The sequence below is a fragment of the Balearica regulorum genome, chromosome 3, assembly GCF_011004875.1.
Source record: "Balearica regulorum gibbericeps isolate bBalReg1 chromosome 3, bBalReg1.pri, whole genome shotgun sequence".
NCBI lineage: Eukaryota > Metazoa > Chordata > Aves > Gruiformes > Gruidae > Balearica > Balearica regulorum.
Window position 1 is genome coordinate 64,309,312 of NC_046186.1, and position 13,878 is coordinate 64,323,189.

General features: G+C 39.5%; 1 protein-coding gene across 2 annotated transcripts in view; it reads right to left on the minus strand.

Annotated features, from left to right (window-relative positions):
* The window catches only part of MAP3K5 (mitogen-activated protein kinase kinase kinase 5), a 109,250-nt gene that overhangs the window by 56,900 nt on the left and 38,472 nt on the right, over positions 1-13,878 (minus strand). For both annotated transcript variants that reach the window (XM_075748194.1, XM_075748195.1), the window contains exons 4-7: positions 5,383-5,576; positions 4,949-5,117; positions 3,844-3,950; positions 232-402 (exon numbers count right to left, since the gene is read on the minus strand). In XM_075748194.1, coding sequence (XP_075604309.1) covers positions 232-402; positions 3,844-3,950; positions 4,949-5,117; positions 5,383-5,576 — 641 coding nt within the window. The remainder of the gene's footprint in view (positions 1-231; positions 403-3,843; positions 3,951-4,948; positions 5,118-5,382; positions 5,577-13,878) is intronic.

Below are 13,878 nucleotides of genomic sequence, written 5' to 3' on the forward strand. Positions count from 1 at the left end.
AGGGCTACCTAAACTTCCAAGTCTCTAAGGCACTTCAAGAGCTTCGTGGAACCAGATCTGTGAGCAACATAAATCTCATTCTTAACAAATAAGCAAAGAAGATTAGAAGATTCAATGTATCCCTTAAGAATGCCAAATATTTGGAATGTAAAACAGTTGAAATATATTCTCATTTAAGGAATATTTTCCCAAAGCTAACAAAAGGACAGAGACCAGGAAAACAGTACTCACCAGAACGTCCCCTTGTCCCTGCTTTCTGTATCTATGAACCCAGATTCCAAAAACATGTCCTTGTAAATTCGACCAACCAGGCAGTACATATCTGAAGCTACTTGGTCTTCCTGTTCTACCAGGGGAATCATAATTTCTAGAGCTTTCTCTCTGTCTCCAGGCAGATTTCGCCTATTAAAAATAAAATTTTTTATTAAAAACCCAATAAAGTTAAGAAATACTTATACATTCAAACATGGTCATGAAAATGTATGACACCATCCATGTAAAATGTGCTTCTAGACACAAAGGACTATATTATATATACACACTTCCCCCTTCTTTTTTTTTTTTCCTCTTTTCTTAATATCATGGGACACATTTATAAAATCCCCCAAACATGTTTTCTCTCTCTCATGATGCATCAGCCAGAGGACAGCACTGACAACAGCAACAAGACCCTCAAGAGCAATTCTTAGAAAGATCATGTGTTACTTTCTTACAAAACAGAAAGACAGGGATCTCCGTTTCATATCTAATATTTCTTTCATAGTAATTCATGCTTTAAAGGAAAAAAGATTCCATCTTGTGTTTGTGATTATTTTTTTACATACATTTTGAATGTGAAGCAAAAAAACCCTAACACACACAGACTGAATTCCCATGATAAGGAAGGTTAGGAAGTGAAGCCAATAAGGTAATATTAACGAAAGTACTTCAGACAAATAAACCACATAATTGCAAGCGTTAGACACTTCCTGGTGACTCACAGTTTGGATACATACATCATTCAGTATCAGGAGTTTAGAATTTTTTATGTATTTGTATACTGAACAAGCAAATGACACCTTTCTCAGCAAAAAACTATTATTTGGTGGTTTGGGGAGAGCATTATATTCTTTTGGAGAAATTGCTTGTAATATTTGAGTGGCTACAATTTGAAATAGGGGGAGTACATAGAAGTGGGTTTGTATGTGTCTTGCAATCTTTGCACCTCAGAAAAAAAAAACCCACATCAAAAGTCACAGCCATCTTAAAGCAGATACTACTTGATTAGAGGTTCAGTAATGAATTTTTTTCTTCCCCCCCTACAAGAACATATCAAAGTTTTGGTGCATCTGCACAGGCAACGTCAATGCCAAGCCTGAGACATCAGAGCACATGTACTCTAAGTGATACCTGAGCTCATGAGCTCTGAGCTCACGTATGCTGCTCCAGAAGGAAGCAATGTGGAAGAAAAGGTTTAAATCAAGCAGAATAGGTAACAGAGGACGAACGAGTACTTACATCATAACAAAGAGAGTTAAAAAAACAGAGCAAAAACACTTGTTTGAGCACACAGTATAAATTTCTTTCCTGAGCAAAAAAAAAAAGTTTGCAAATCTACATGCTGGGCCAACCTATATTGATGTCTCAGCCTAATGAGAAAGACAAATGAAACCCAGTGCCATCTCTTCCCAAGCTTCAGACTAGTCGTATTCTAAGAAATTAAGAAAAGTCCCCTCAGACCACAGAGCTGCAGTAGGCTCCCCAAGTACTTCCAGAGTGGCACAGCAAGGCTGGTGTTCTCATTTGAGATCGACAAATGCTCCCAAGCCGAAGCCCCAGGGAGAGAAATCAAGTGGCTGAGCAAATAACAGTGTCCCTCAGGTCTGTGTTATTTTAGTTCCCCACTTGCCCAGTTGTTGAAGGTTTGCTTCCTTTTGGTTTCTCATACTGACCACTCAAGTAAAGCAACAACGATAAGTCTGCAGCTTATGTTTTTCAGCTGACTTTCATTACAGAAGGGCAATTTTCAGGTGAATAACTCTTCCACATCATGTATCAACTATCACTAATCCAGATCAAACCAATAACTAGCTGAACTTAATGAGAACAAAACCAGTAAGGCACAACAGTGTTTTGTAATATGAGCCATATACACTTTCCTGGTCTCCAAAGGTCCCTACTTTTCTTTCTGTTTACTCTTCCATCATCAATGCCCTCATACACTTTCTTGATTTAGGTCAGACTAATCCTGATTAATTGAGCTGCTCCATCCTTCCGTACTAGTGACCTGGATTAGAAGCAAGAAGGACAGCTTCTTCCACAGCAAACATTCAGATGTGCAGAGTATTCCAGATCTGCCATCGCTCAGGAAACATCGTCAATGTTCCCCATAAGGAGAAAGCTACAATTAACCCAAGCAGTTCCTTCTTGGCATACACCAAAGCATGAACATTATCATGGCTGTCATGGATTCCAGTTGAATGTACAATCTGGAGAAGGGAAGGAGAGGGAAATCTGATCTGATCTCCTTTGGAGGTACCCTCTCCTTTGACAGATACCCTCAAAGGCTACAATTTACAGTCACATGTATAAAACCAGACCTTTCAGTCTGCAAGACGTCCCAACAGAACCAATGAAGTATAAGGATTTGCCTGAAAAGATTATACTGCAGTTTTGCACATCTTTTAGCGCCCCAATGAACTACTCAAGTCCTGTTTTCAAAGGTGACATTGTTTTAGAAAGTTGTGACCTCAAGTTCCAAGTAACTTGTTTAAACTCCAAGGTACTTCTAGAGACCTTTATGAAAGCTATGTAGAAGTGGCAGAAACACGCTGGATTATTTAACATGCAAAGCTCCACATATTTATAGCAAAGTAGGAACAAAAAGGGCACAATATTTATACCTTCATATACCTGGTATAAAGGAGCAAGAAAGGATCTGGACATTTTATTCAGACAAAACAATGCCAGATATCTGTTTTTAATTTTAGTGGGGTTTTTGTTTCAAAAACCACATTATTTTTTCAACTAATTACTTGTGACATATTTTGACATCACTTTGACATGATATGCATTCCTGAGGCTCCTCAGCGAACCTGCATTCAAATCTGTGAGAAGCAGAAAGATCTGTAGACATTTTCTATATTTGAGAATTTCAATGCCTGCTGACACCTGGTCTACTCCTCTAAACATCAACAGCAAAATGTTCATTGTGATAACAGCAAGGGAGGAGAAAACCTCTGTGATTTCTTCTGGAAAAACTCCCCTTTTAGTGCCTTGCCCAATTGCTAGGAAAAAAATCTAGGCTTAGCTTTCATTTAACCCAAGAACGTAGTGCGTGCTGCTTCATGTGGCACATTTTGTGCATGTTATCACAGAACACGAAAATTGGTTTATTATTATAATATAATAAAATCTTCTGATGGACATTTGATGAAAGTTCTCCTGATGCTACCAGAACTCAGACTTGAATGAGGTGATGTCTAAGTTAACACAAATGCTGCAGCACTGCCACTCATACAGCAATGTTAAAAGTGTATTTTACAGAGGTAAAATACTGCTAGGTATTTATTTGCTCTGATTTAGTTACTGAAATGAAAAAATGATGCAAATCTATGGAAAGACAAATTGAACACTCACACTAAAGGAAAAGGAACGGAATTTGACAATAAGAGAGAAAAAAGAAAGCTTAGATTGATCACGAAGCTCAGAGTCCCCGAAGTTGCTTCAGTGAAAACTCTAGACCTGCATTTGAAGATTCCAGCAGGGAACTTCACCCGGGATTACCAACCCTGTGTGAAGTTTGCAGTTCTGATTTACTGTTCAACAGTGGAAGGAAGGAAGGAGGGAAGGGTAGATTCTTACCTGTTTAGCGCAAACGCATAATGAAACCTCACATGGTGGTGGGAAGCCAAGTCAAAAGTAGGCAGTTTTTCTAAAGTTTTCACCAGTTTCACGATGGAATCATAATCCTTCCAAAAGGAGGGAATAATGAAGTTTTAGGTGGCTGTACTGAGGTATGCCTATATAAACTCCTCTTTGAACTAAGCACTTATTATTTCATACTAAGAAGTATTTGCAGTTCATTGTAAGTTTTATGGATTTCAGTTTCTTCAGTCTTAACTGTAAATAGCCTGGCACTCCTCAGAAATGTGAATATGCACAGTATTCAGCAGGGAAACACGATTTGGTCTCCTGTACTGTCTCAACATGGACCTGTGGAAATTTTAGTGCATCTATTTCATGATTAAAATCAGCTTCAGGGGCTGAACACATATCAGAGTTCATATTGTACAGACGTTACAATGCTAACTGCATCTGAATTAAGGCATCCTGAAACTCTGAAGGAGGCATGAGCCACAAAACCAAAATAAAAGAATCTTTCAATACCACCTTTTTTAAAGTAGCTTACTCCCTGACATATTTAAAAAAAATCAAACAAAACAAAACACACGCACACACTCCCCACCCCAAAAAACCAAACCCAAACCAAACCACTTCAAAATGTTTAAGGAACAACAGTTGCAATTATGTAGAACAAAGTAATTACTAGCACCATTCCAGAAACTGAAATGCATATGAATATGTTATGCTTCCATGAGAAATGTCACAAGCACGGTGACAGAGAATACATCTACAAATCAATAGCAGAATGCTACTATGGCCTTTAAGTAGGTCACGCTACGGGCTGTTCATCACATAGTAATGATGAGGTGGAGAAGAGTTATTATAGGTTGTGTACTTTTTAGTTTTGTTATAACAGCACCTTTCTGCTATGTAAAGGCACACTACAAACAGTGTAACTACAAAATAAAGTAAAAAGCATCAGTTATGACACTCCATAAGATTTTTACTAGTGTGCATAATTCACATAGTTTGTTAGCATATCTGTGCAAAACACACTAATAAATTCACTGAGAATGTAATTTAATTTACTGTTTTAGATGATCTTAGACCATAGCGTTCATACCTGGATGTCTCTGTAGGACAGCAGCAAGTTTATTACAATATCAGCAGACAAGACTTCAACATTATCCACTCGCTGTCGAATCCTTGCCAGCTCTGCTGCAAGCTCTTTGCCTGTGTAGAGTGTACGGGCCTTCCTGATGTCATTCAGAATGGATTCCCGGAAATACCGGCTGGAGAGGAACAACCTCACATCAGTAATTTGGGACGGGTCCCTTGCATCTATTTTTCTGACCTGGCAGCTCTCCCACAATGTATATGTGGAACATTCATTGATAGAGCAGTGTCAATGGAGAGATTGGGCCAAGCTAAATTATTCATTATCAATTTGTCTCAACAGAAGGCAAAACGTCACATCACCCTGAAGCAAGAGTCTGACATTTATATTGCCAGCAGGAACATAGGAGTTTTACACAGGGGTACAAGAAGACAACTCACCTTGAACTGGCCTGTGCCACCTTCAAGAGCTGGATAAATCGATCCACCAGAGGTAAGCATATAGGGCCAAGCAGCGACTCAAAGCTGGGCTGCATCAGTTCTGTTAGTCCCTTCATAAAACTGCTATCACAGCAGTACACCTTGTTATGTGGAGTTATCATATAAGGAACAAATATGTAGTTACCAGTACACATCTGTAGGGAAACAAGGTACAACATTTAGGGCAGTTATGGTTTGAGAAACCTAAGCATAAAAAACTGCATATACTACACACAGAATTTCACCTGCTAAAGGGAGATCTGCTGCTTACTTCAGCAAGACCAACATTTTAACTACAAAGCCTAGGATTGCATACCATTCAGTTTTCATCTCAAATATGATATACACCTGAAATGTATTCTTTCAGATTTCTGAACTGCTTCTGGTAAGATGAGTCTTTTTAGAAGCATCACATTGACCTTAAAACAGTCAACAGTGAAACAATCCTGAGGGCACACCCTAGGCACCCCAAAGCGGCAGGCAGACTCAGATGAGGCTGACATGCACTCTTTTCAAGGTGACTGATGTTCAGAAGAAAGCAAACACTCTGCAATTTAGTATAGTTAGCCTCAGAGATATTGGAAATAGTAACACAAGCTAGCTGCCTCACAACAGGAAAACTGCAAAAAACCCCTAATCCTCATATGAACTGCAAAATTATTCAAATAGTTTAGTATAGACAAATTAAGCATAGGCAAAATGATTCAAATAGTTTAGCAAAGACAAATTAAATTCTCTGCTATGTAGCAAACCTTCTTGGGCAGTGAGACTTAAACTCATACATATTTCAGAATAATCACTTATGAAACGTCTTAGCATTTCTAAACTGCATCAATTTCTATATATCAATGTATGACAGATACTTCACACACACACAAAAAATCATTTAAGTTTATCTTCCAGGGAAGAAGGAGGCAAGATGTCTGGTGCCTTGTGGTATGTGTGTGACTACGATCTACGCACATAGAAAGCTTGCTGAATATTTGTGGTTCTGAACGGTCTTAACTATGAGACCGCACACCACCAAAATCAGGAGTTCTGCCATTTGGCTCTCAAAGCTCAGACTCCACTACTGAAGTCACCAGCAAGCCAGCAAGAAAAGCCTTAAGGAAGCAATTCTTGAGACCCATCATTGTGGTACCCCTAAATTACTTCCAAGGTTAATTGCTTTCTGGTAAGCTGCTCCTGCTCTCCCAGAAGTCAACACAGCAATGAGGACATCACTTCAGAGACTCCCTTGGCAAGCTTAGCTCCATGCATTGAGAGAGTAATGACTGAACAGCTTTCAAACGCACAATACCAGCTGTGTGCTTAAAACACGCATTTTAACATGTATTATTAGATTTTTAAAACATGAAAGGCTTGAGGTACTCTAGTCCGTATAAATGTATGTGTACAGATATGTCAGTAAACATACGTTTGTGTACAGATCAGAGATTAGCTATGAAGAGTACAGGAATTACTTTTTTTTTTTTAAATTACCCCTATTATACTTTGAAACTATAAGACCTCGCTATAAAGGCGATCCCATCCCCACTTCTGAGGGATATAGACAAACTCTGTAAAATTTAAAAGTAATGGATGCAGGCATTTACATGAGGTCCATTGAGCTCAACTAATCCACAATGTGGTTGGAGATTATTGCATATACAGACTTGCACAGGGATGAGTTTAGTCTTCTGCCCCCAACAACTGCAAACTATTAGAGCTGAAAAGCTGGGACTCATTTTCCTGTGCATGAGCGTAGCAATTCCAAAGGAAAATTGAAAACTGGGAAGTGTATGATAATATTTTTAACAAGCAATTAAGGATTGTGATGCTAGAACCCAGACTGCTTATTCTTTATGATGGAGAACTGCATGGACACTTCTGCTAAAGAATATGCTAGCGTGTAAGGCAATCCCACACTTTCAAGAGTGAATGGATGAACCTTTGACCCTGCTAAAACCTGGTAAGTCCCACAGTCAAAAGCAGAGAGGAAATGATGAATTTGCTGGAACTGGTTTCAGCAATTACAGGACAAGGGTGGGCAGTGACTGGCACAGGAGCCACTATTAAGCATAGGTAGACTATTCTCCAACTTTTCTTCTTTATTTAAAGAAGAAAAAAGTTCGGTAAGTCAGAGCCAAGAGAAAGGGTGAAGTAGCTACAGATATCCTGGGGCAAGCATTTTATTTCCTAATGTTTATTCAGTGCATTAAAAATAAATTCAAGACTGCTTGCAGGAAGGCCTTCTCAGACCTCTGGCACACTGTTTCTAAAGCTCAGGTCTTACTTAAAAAAAGAAGTCTGAAAAAGGATGTTTTCAGCTTTTGAAATCCACAGAACCCAAAATTTATCCTGGCATAATGGCCAGGCCACCTACAGAGACAGTACTGGAGTCTTCATAAATAATCCTACAAGGAGGAAAACTACTCTCCCTGTAGAGGCCAAGTGCCTGAGTCCACTACTGAGCAAGAGCTCTTATAAACTGATCCCAAATGCACCTTCTGTAGCAAGCTGGTATCTATTTCAGTGGAACAAGAGAGACAGCAAAAATTAGTTTACATGCATTTTCCCTGCTACCTTACAGGGAAAAAAAAGCTGGTTTTATCACAGAGCCTGCTATAAAAGACACGCAGACGCAGCAGCCTTTGGAAGCAGCAGCCATTTAAGAATTTAACAGTGAAAGACAGGAGAAACCGCTACATGGGAAGAAAAAATCAATTTGCAGTTGTTCAGAGGGCCCCCAGGGTTCTCAGGGAATTGTCTCAAGGTAGAATCTCTCTTTGATCCTCGGTGGCAAATAGTGTGGGAACACAGTGGCCTTTCCCTCAGCCAGGGCATTAATTTGTTGTTAACCTAGGCAGTTTTGTGGGGAGCTCTGTATCTCTGAAACGTCTCAAATTTGGCTGAAATTCATCAGACAGACAAACAGGCAGATACAGAAAGAGGGTGGAGGATGAAAAAACAGTACAAGCTCTTAAGTTTCATTTCCTTAGGAAGTAGGCTTTTTAAAAAAAAAAACCCACATGCAGTGAAGTTAAGAAACACAAGAAATATTGACCTCAATTTCACTTTCCTAGCTAAAGAGTACATTAGATATCTAACAGCTGAACCTGATAAAGGCAGACATGCAGTAGCTCTGGTGACAAAAGGAAAAAAAAAAGCAGAATGAAACATTATATATTATTTGCTAAAGGTGGTGGTGAAAGAAAGATAACAGTGACAGCAAGACTGCTCTTATATAATAAAATCTATGGTCTCCCTCTATGGAGAAACATACTTTGTTACCATCACAAGTTCTAACTACAAAGAGCCCAACCCTGACTGCATTTGGGCAAGGATTGGGATGGGAGCCCAAAAGGACCAGGCTGGGAGGGCAGCAGCTGAGGAACTGCTCCGACATCAGACAGCTCTAAACCTTCTTCCCCAAAGCAGAGTGCATGGCTTCCTTCTTTCCTTATTCCAAGGCCATGCAACCTCTGGTTCAGCCACTTTTACTTCCTTTCTCAACTTTATTTGCCAAAATATAAGCTACACTAACAAGTCAGAAAGGATCAGGTGGTCCTTCTGACACCCACTTCCTATCTGCTCACGTGCTGCTTTACATTTTGACTTAGTGTACATTATTCCACTAGAAAGTTGAAATACATTCCACTTATCCTATTAAAACGTGCCCTATAACACTCCATCTCAGCTCTTCTCTCTCAAACTCTGATACTCTTTCCTAACCCTAAGTAACTTCATTCTATATTCTATGTTTGCTGAGTACCCAAGCCAAAATTGTTGTTTTCCTTGCTCCATTCCTCTGACTTGTCATATCATGTACAATGAAAGTAACAGAATCAAGCCATTCAAGAAAAATGGGCAATTTTTGAAGGAGTAACACCTTAAATCCAATTGCATTATTCTCAGTTACGTCAACACCCTTTAAAAAAACACACGTAGCATAAAGGGGCTTCCAAAGTGGGTGGGAATAGACCCCCCCCTCAAATCGACAACAGGTGCTAGAGGTTTCATTTTCCAACCCTCTTTCTTTATAAATCCCTCATTATTTACAGTTCAAAAGCTCAAATTACACTAACGAAAGTTACCAAGTGCTTGCAGGTCACTGGAGTTGTAAGCTGAAAGGCATTACTGAAACCATCAGGGGCTGGGACAGGCCGTGAGTGTGCATATAGATAGTTACTATGGTTCAGCCTGATGCACAAGAACTCGGGACATTAGATAAGGTAAACTTGGCCTGAGCTCTCAGGTCAGCTGCGCTAGTTATATCTAGGAGATAGGAACATACCTATCTTTGAAGGCTTCAGGCCAGCACACTCACTACCTGGCAACATCAGGCCACCTTCTGAAAGCCTGGCTGTGTCATAGCCCATTTCATCAAATCAGTCAGACTAATCAGAAGGTAGAAGTACCGGCTGGAGCCAGCTACACATGCATGGATGCTTACCACAAAGTGACAAAATCTGTGATTCATTTTTGCAAATGTTTTAATTGGTTTTGTGTTTTGCTAATGTCCCTTCCTCACCGTGCAAAATTAAACGATTGCAGAGTGTGTGTAATTGCAGTTTAAATACAGCTGTAACACTGTCTTAATAATTCTACAGTTACAGAACTTAAGACTATGCTGCTCCTAGCTAGACCTACTGGTCACTGGAACATTAAGCACTTCCTTCTTGTTTGATATCCCTTCTCAGCTTCCGAAAAGAAATTGATATAGCACCTATTTGTATTTAAGAGATAATAAAAATGCATAGCATACAGTTATATCTTAATGAGCATGATAAGAGCATAAAACAGCCCTTCTTTCAATATCCCCCTCTAATACTGTTACTTGTAAAAGGGGCAGCCTTCTGGGAATTCAATTTGGAGACTATGTCTTCTTAGAAAGATCATCATGCACTAAGGCAAACACTATTCTCTTCCCTACAAATACATCTGACATAGTACAGAAGATTTTTCTCTGAAAGTTGTACAGATGAAGAAGACATAGTGATATACAAATGAGCATTTGAGTTCTGCCCAATTAATTCTCAGATCTTGAATTTTACTTGAAAAGGAGGGAGAGAATCTGCAGAGTCCCAGGGAGTCAGTGCTGTGCAGTCCTCTCAGTTCCCTGAGGCTCTTTACTAGCATTGACTGTTAAATGATTCCAACAGAGCAAATATCCACAAACAGAAGAAAGGTGCTTTCCAAGACAAGTGTCAAAGAAAACAAAAATCCCCCAAAACAAACCCATGCTGCTTTACTCATGGATGGGAGAATCTAGCAGAATCCCATCTACTTGCCTAAGCTTCAGGTCAGCATGCAATATAACTTTTTTTTTTTTTAATAAATAAAATCAGCTGAGGTAATAAAAATAGCCAGTGTCTCTCACAGTAGGAACTGTTCTTCCTGCTTGCTCTTCTCTAAGATCAGCTTTTCTGCATTTCTCCTACTAGTTCTTTTGAGAAATATCTGCTCTTATTTCAACTCTTCTGATGAGATTTTTCTTAGAGATAATTCTCACTGCACATGCTGGTACATGTAGCAGATGGCAAAATCCTAAACCAAGTTATTAAATCTATTCCCTCCATCCCCCAAACACACAGTAAATCAACACATGCTAATGTTTTAATGAATACAGACTCAGTCTGGGTTTACTTCAAATCCCACTCACACAAATGACAGCCTTGCTATTGATTTGAAAAGGAGCATAAGTAAGCCTCACACCTCAAATGAACTGAAGCACAGAGACTGGGTATACCCTTAAACACTTCCCATTTTCTGTGGGAATATATTCTTTCTTTATATGCCTAGCAATAATGTTCTATTGCAGCCACATCACATCCTAAATGCATGTTAACAATCAGGATACAATGTATATGGTCCTTTCATCGTATTCACATGGGAAAAAAGTTCTAACTTTTTCCAAGGCAAGTATGTGCCAAAAATATTAGTCAAAGAATTCAAAAAATGAAAGAACAAGCAAGAGATAGTGATGTATCATAAACAACAATAAATATCACAGCTGTCATTATCAACAAAACATTCACTGAAGGTCACCACATAGCATTTTTACATACTTGGATACCAAAAATTCAACTGCTCCCAAATAATTTGTCAGCTAGGTGAGGAGTATTAAAAATATTTCCCCCTATTTCCACAGTGAAAGAGACCAACAGCTAAACATATCCTAAGGGATCTACAGTCTTCTAGCAGCACCCTGTACGGAGGCTCCAAGCTTGCAGACGCCTCCGGCATGCCTCATCCAGGGTGGCTCCCACTCCCGCTGAAGGAGCGCTACACCACACTGTCTCCCCAGCTACTCCTTAAGCAGGAGGCAGTTAGGAAGGGCTGTGGAAAACCAGTAAAAATTACAATCTCTGATCCCTCCAAGTGTCAGAAAAGGAAAAAACCCTAATCAGTCCCCAGCCGTGCAACATTAGCCCTGTTGCTTAATCAGTAATGCCTGTGAGTCAGCTGCCCGGCAGAACGGTTCCCATTGCCTCCCCATTACCCCTCCGATCTGTCCGGAAGCTGTACCCAGTCTCACACCCCAGGGCAGCTCCCAAGGCCACCTATCCCTCCAACCTGGTGCAAGCAAGAAGCCTGAACTGAAACGTGAGCATTGTGTGAAGGTGTTACTTACTGCAATTGGTTGCAAACCATACGTATAATACGTGTACATTAAACTTCCTCAGATTCAGCAAGAAGTGAAATTTAAAAAAAAATAAAATTAATAAACGGCCATTTGGAACCAGACCTGCAGCTTTTCTCCAAAGTTGGTTACAGTTAAACTGGGGAGAATTCGGATGAAATAACTGGTGAGCTAAAACAAGCAAAGCACAGCCCTGAACTGTAACCTTTATACCAACATCTCCTTGTGACTGAAACTCTTTACTAGTAATTTCTAGAATGCCTCTGCTGCTTGGTTGACCTCAGAAATCAGATAAAAACAAAAACTAAACTTAAGCTTTCAAATATGAAAGTAACTGCCTCCTGTCAAAGTATCGCTCCCTGAAAAAAACGTATGTTTTAGGTATTACTGCAACATTTGGAAAAGGTCCAACTAAATAGCTATAAAGCCACATATAACAGGAAATGAGCCTATGTTATCTTGCACCGCTCTGCCCTGACAGGCTCCAGGCAGCTTATCCTAGCTATGCAACATTGTATTGACTATTATTAGGAAGCACAAAAATCCAGTCAGAACAAAGAACAAAACAGTTGGTAATGGATTTTTTTTTTTTTTTTTCTCCCCACTAGTTTTAGGGATACAAGGTTCAGGAAAAGCAAACACAAGGCACTTCAGTTAGACAGATATATATAGATACACATGCACTTGTTTTGCAGCTTTTTTAATCCCCTGGTGCCAGGGATACCATTGTCCTGTTACGGCTGATGTTTGCACGCTATTAAAAGACATGTTCTAGAACAGCAGGTTTATTCGTATCTGAACTTCATTTTTTCATATTTGCAACCTCACCTAATCAATCATATGACTATTTTTGGGACAGGCGGGCATCACAATCACAGCCTCTGAAGAACAGCACCTTTGTCCTACCAATTTATCCAAGAGTCTTACAATTTACAAAGAAACATGATTTTCATAAAGCAGGATTTCCGTTCAATAGCTAGGCATACACCAACACTGTGAAAAGTCTATTTCCAGGTAATTTGGCTGACATCGCGCCAAAAAACAAGGAAAAAGGAGAAAAAAAATATAAATCAGTTGCAGAGTTGCTAAGCCGGTTTTACTGACTTCCCTGTTCTAATCCCTGGGAAAATACTTCCTCCCAGAAAAGATGTTATGTGGGTGTGCTTGGAAACATCTGAGACTCTCAAGGAACACATTCTTTGTGTGGCATACGTTGAAACATTTCTAAAAGTGATAAATGACAGTTTCATAGCCACCTATCCAAATTTAAATGGATAACAGAATAATCCTTTCTCAAACAGATGAAGGTCAAGTCATCATACCTCTCCTTGAGCTTCAGGGACTGTCATTTAAAATTAGGACAAGATGACAACATCTCGCCTTTATCCTACTGTACAAGTCATCTCCTGCTGGTTTCCTGCTAACAGAGCTCTTCTCCCTACCCTCCCAGGGACATTACATTAGTCACACATCATTTTCCCTAGATCCTGGTCCACCAGAACAAAAATACAGAATACAATACATCCATTTACAAGAAAGGCCTTACCTGTTCTCTTCCCTTTTGTGTACAGGCCGAACTGATCATTTACCCCGCTTTCATTAGAAAAACGCGAGAGATTTTTAGTCTAGCACATCACTGACAGCATTCTATGAGTGTCTGAAAAGCACTTTTTGGTTAAGAGTTATAACTCTATATGGAACCCTCTTTGCTTGTTTTTTTTTAGTTAAAAAAAAAAAAGTAACTTAAAATGCAGCGTTAGGGCCAAAGTTTGCACTGGTTTTGAAACCATCTTTTAGAAACTCTATCAGCTATAATGGATGACTGCATCCTT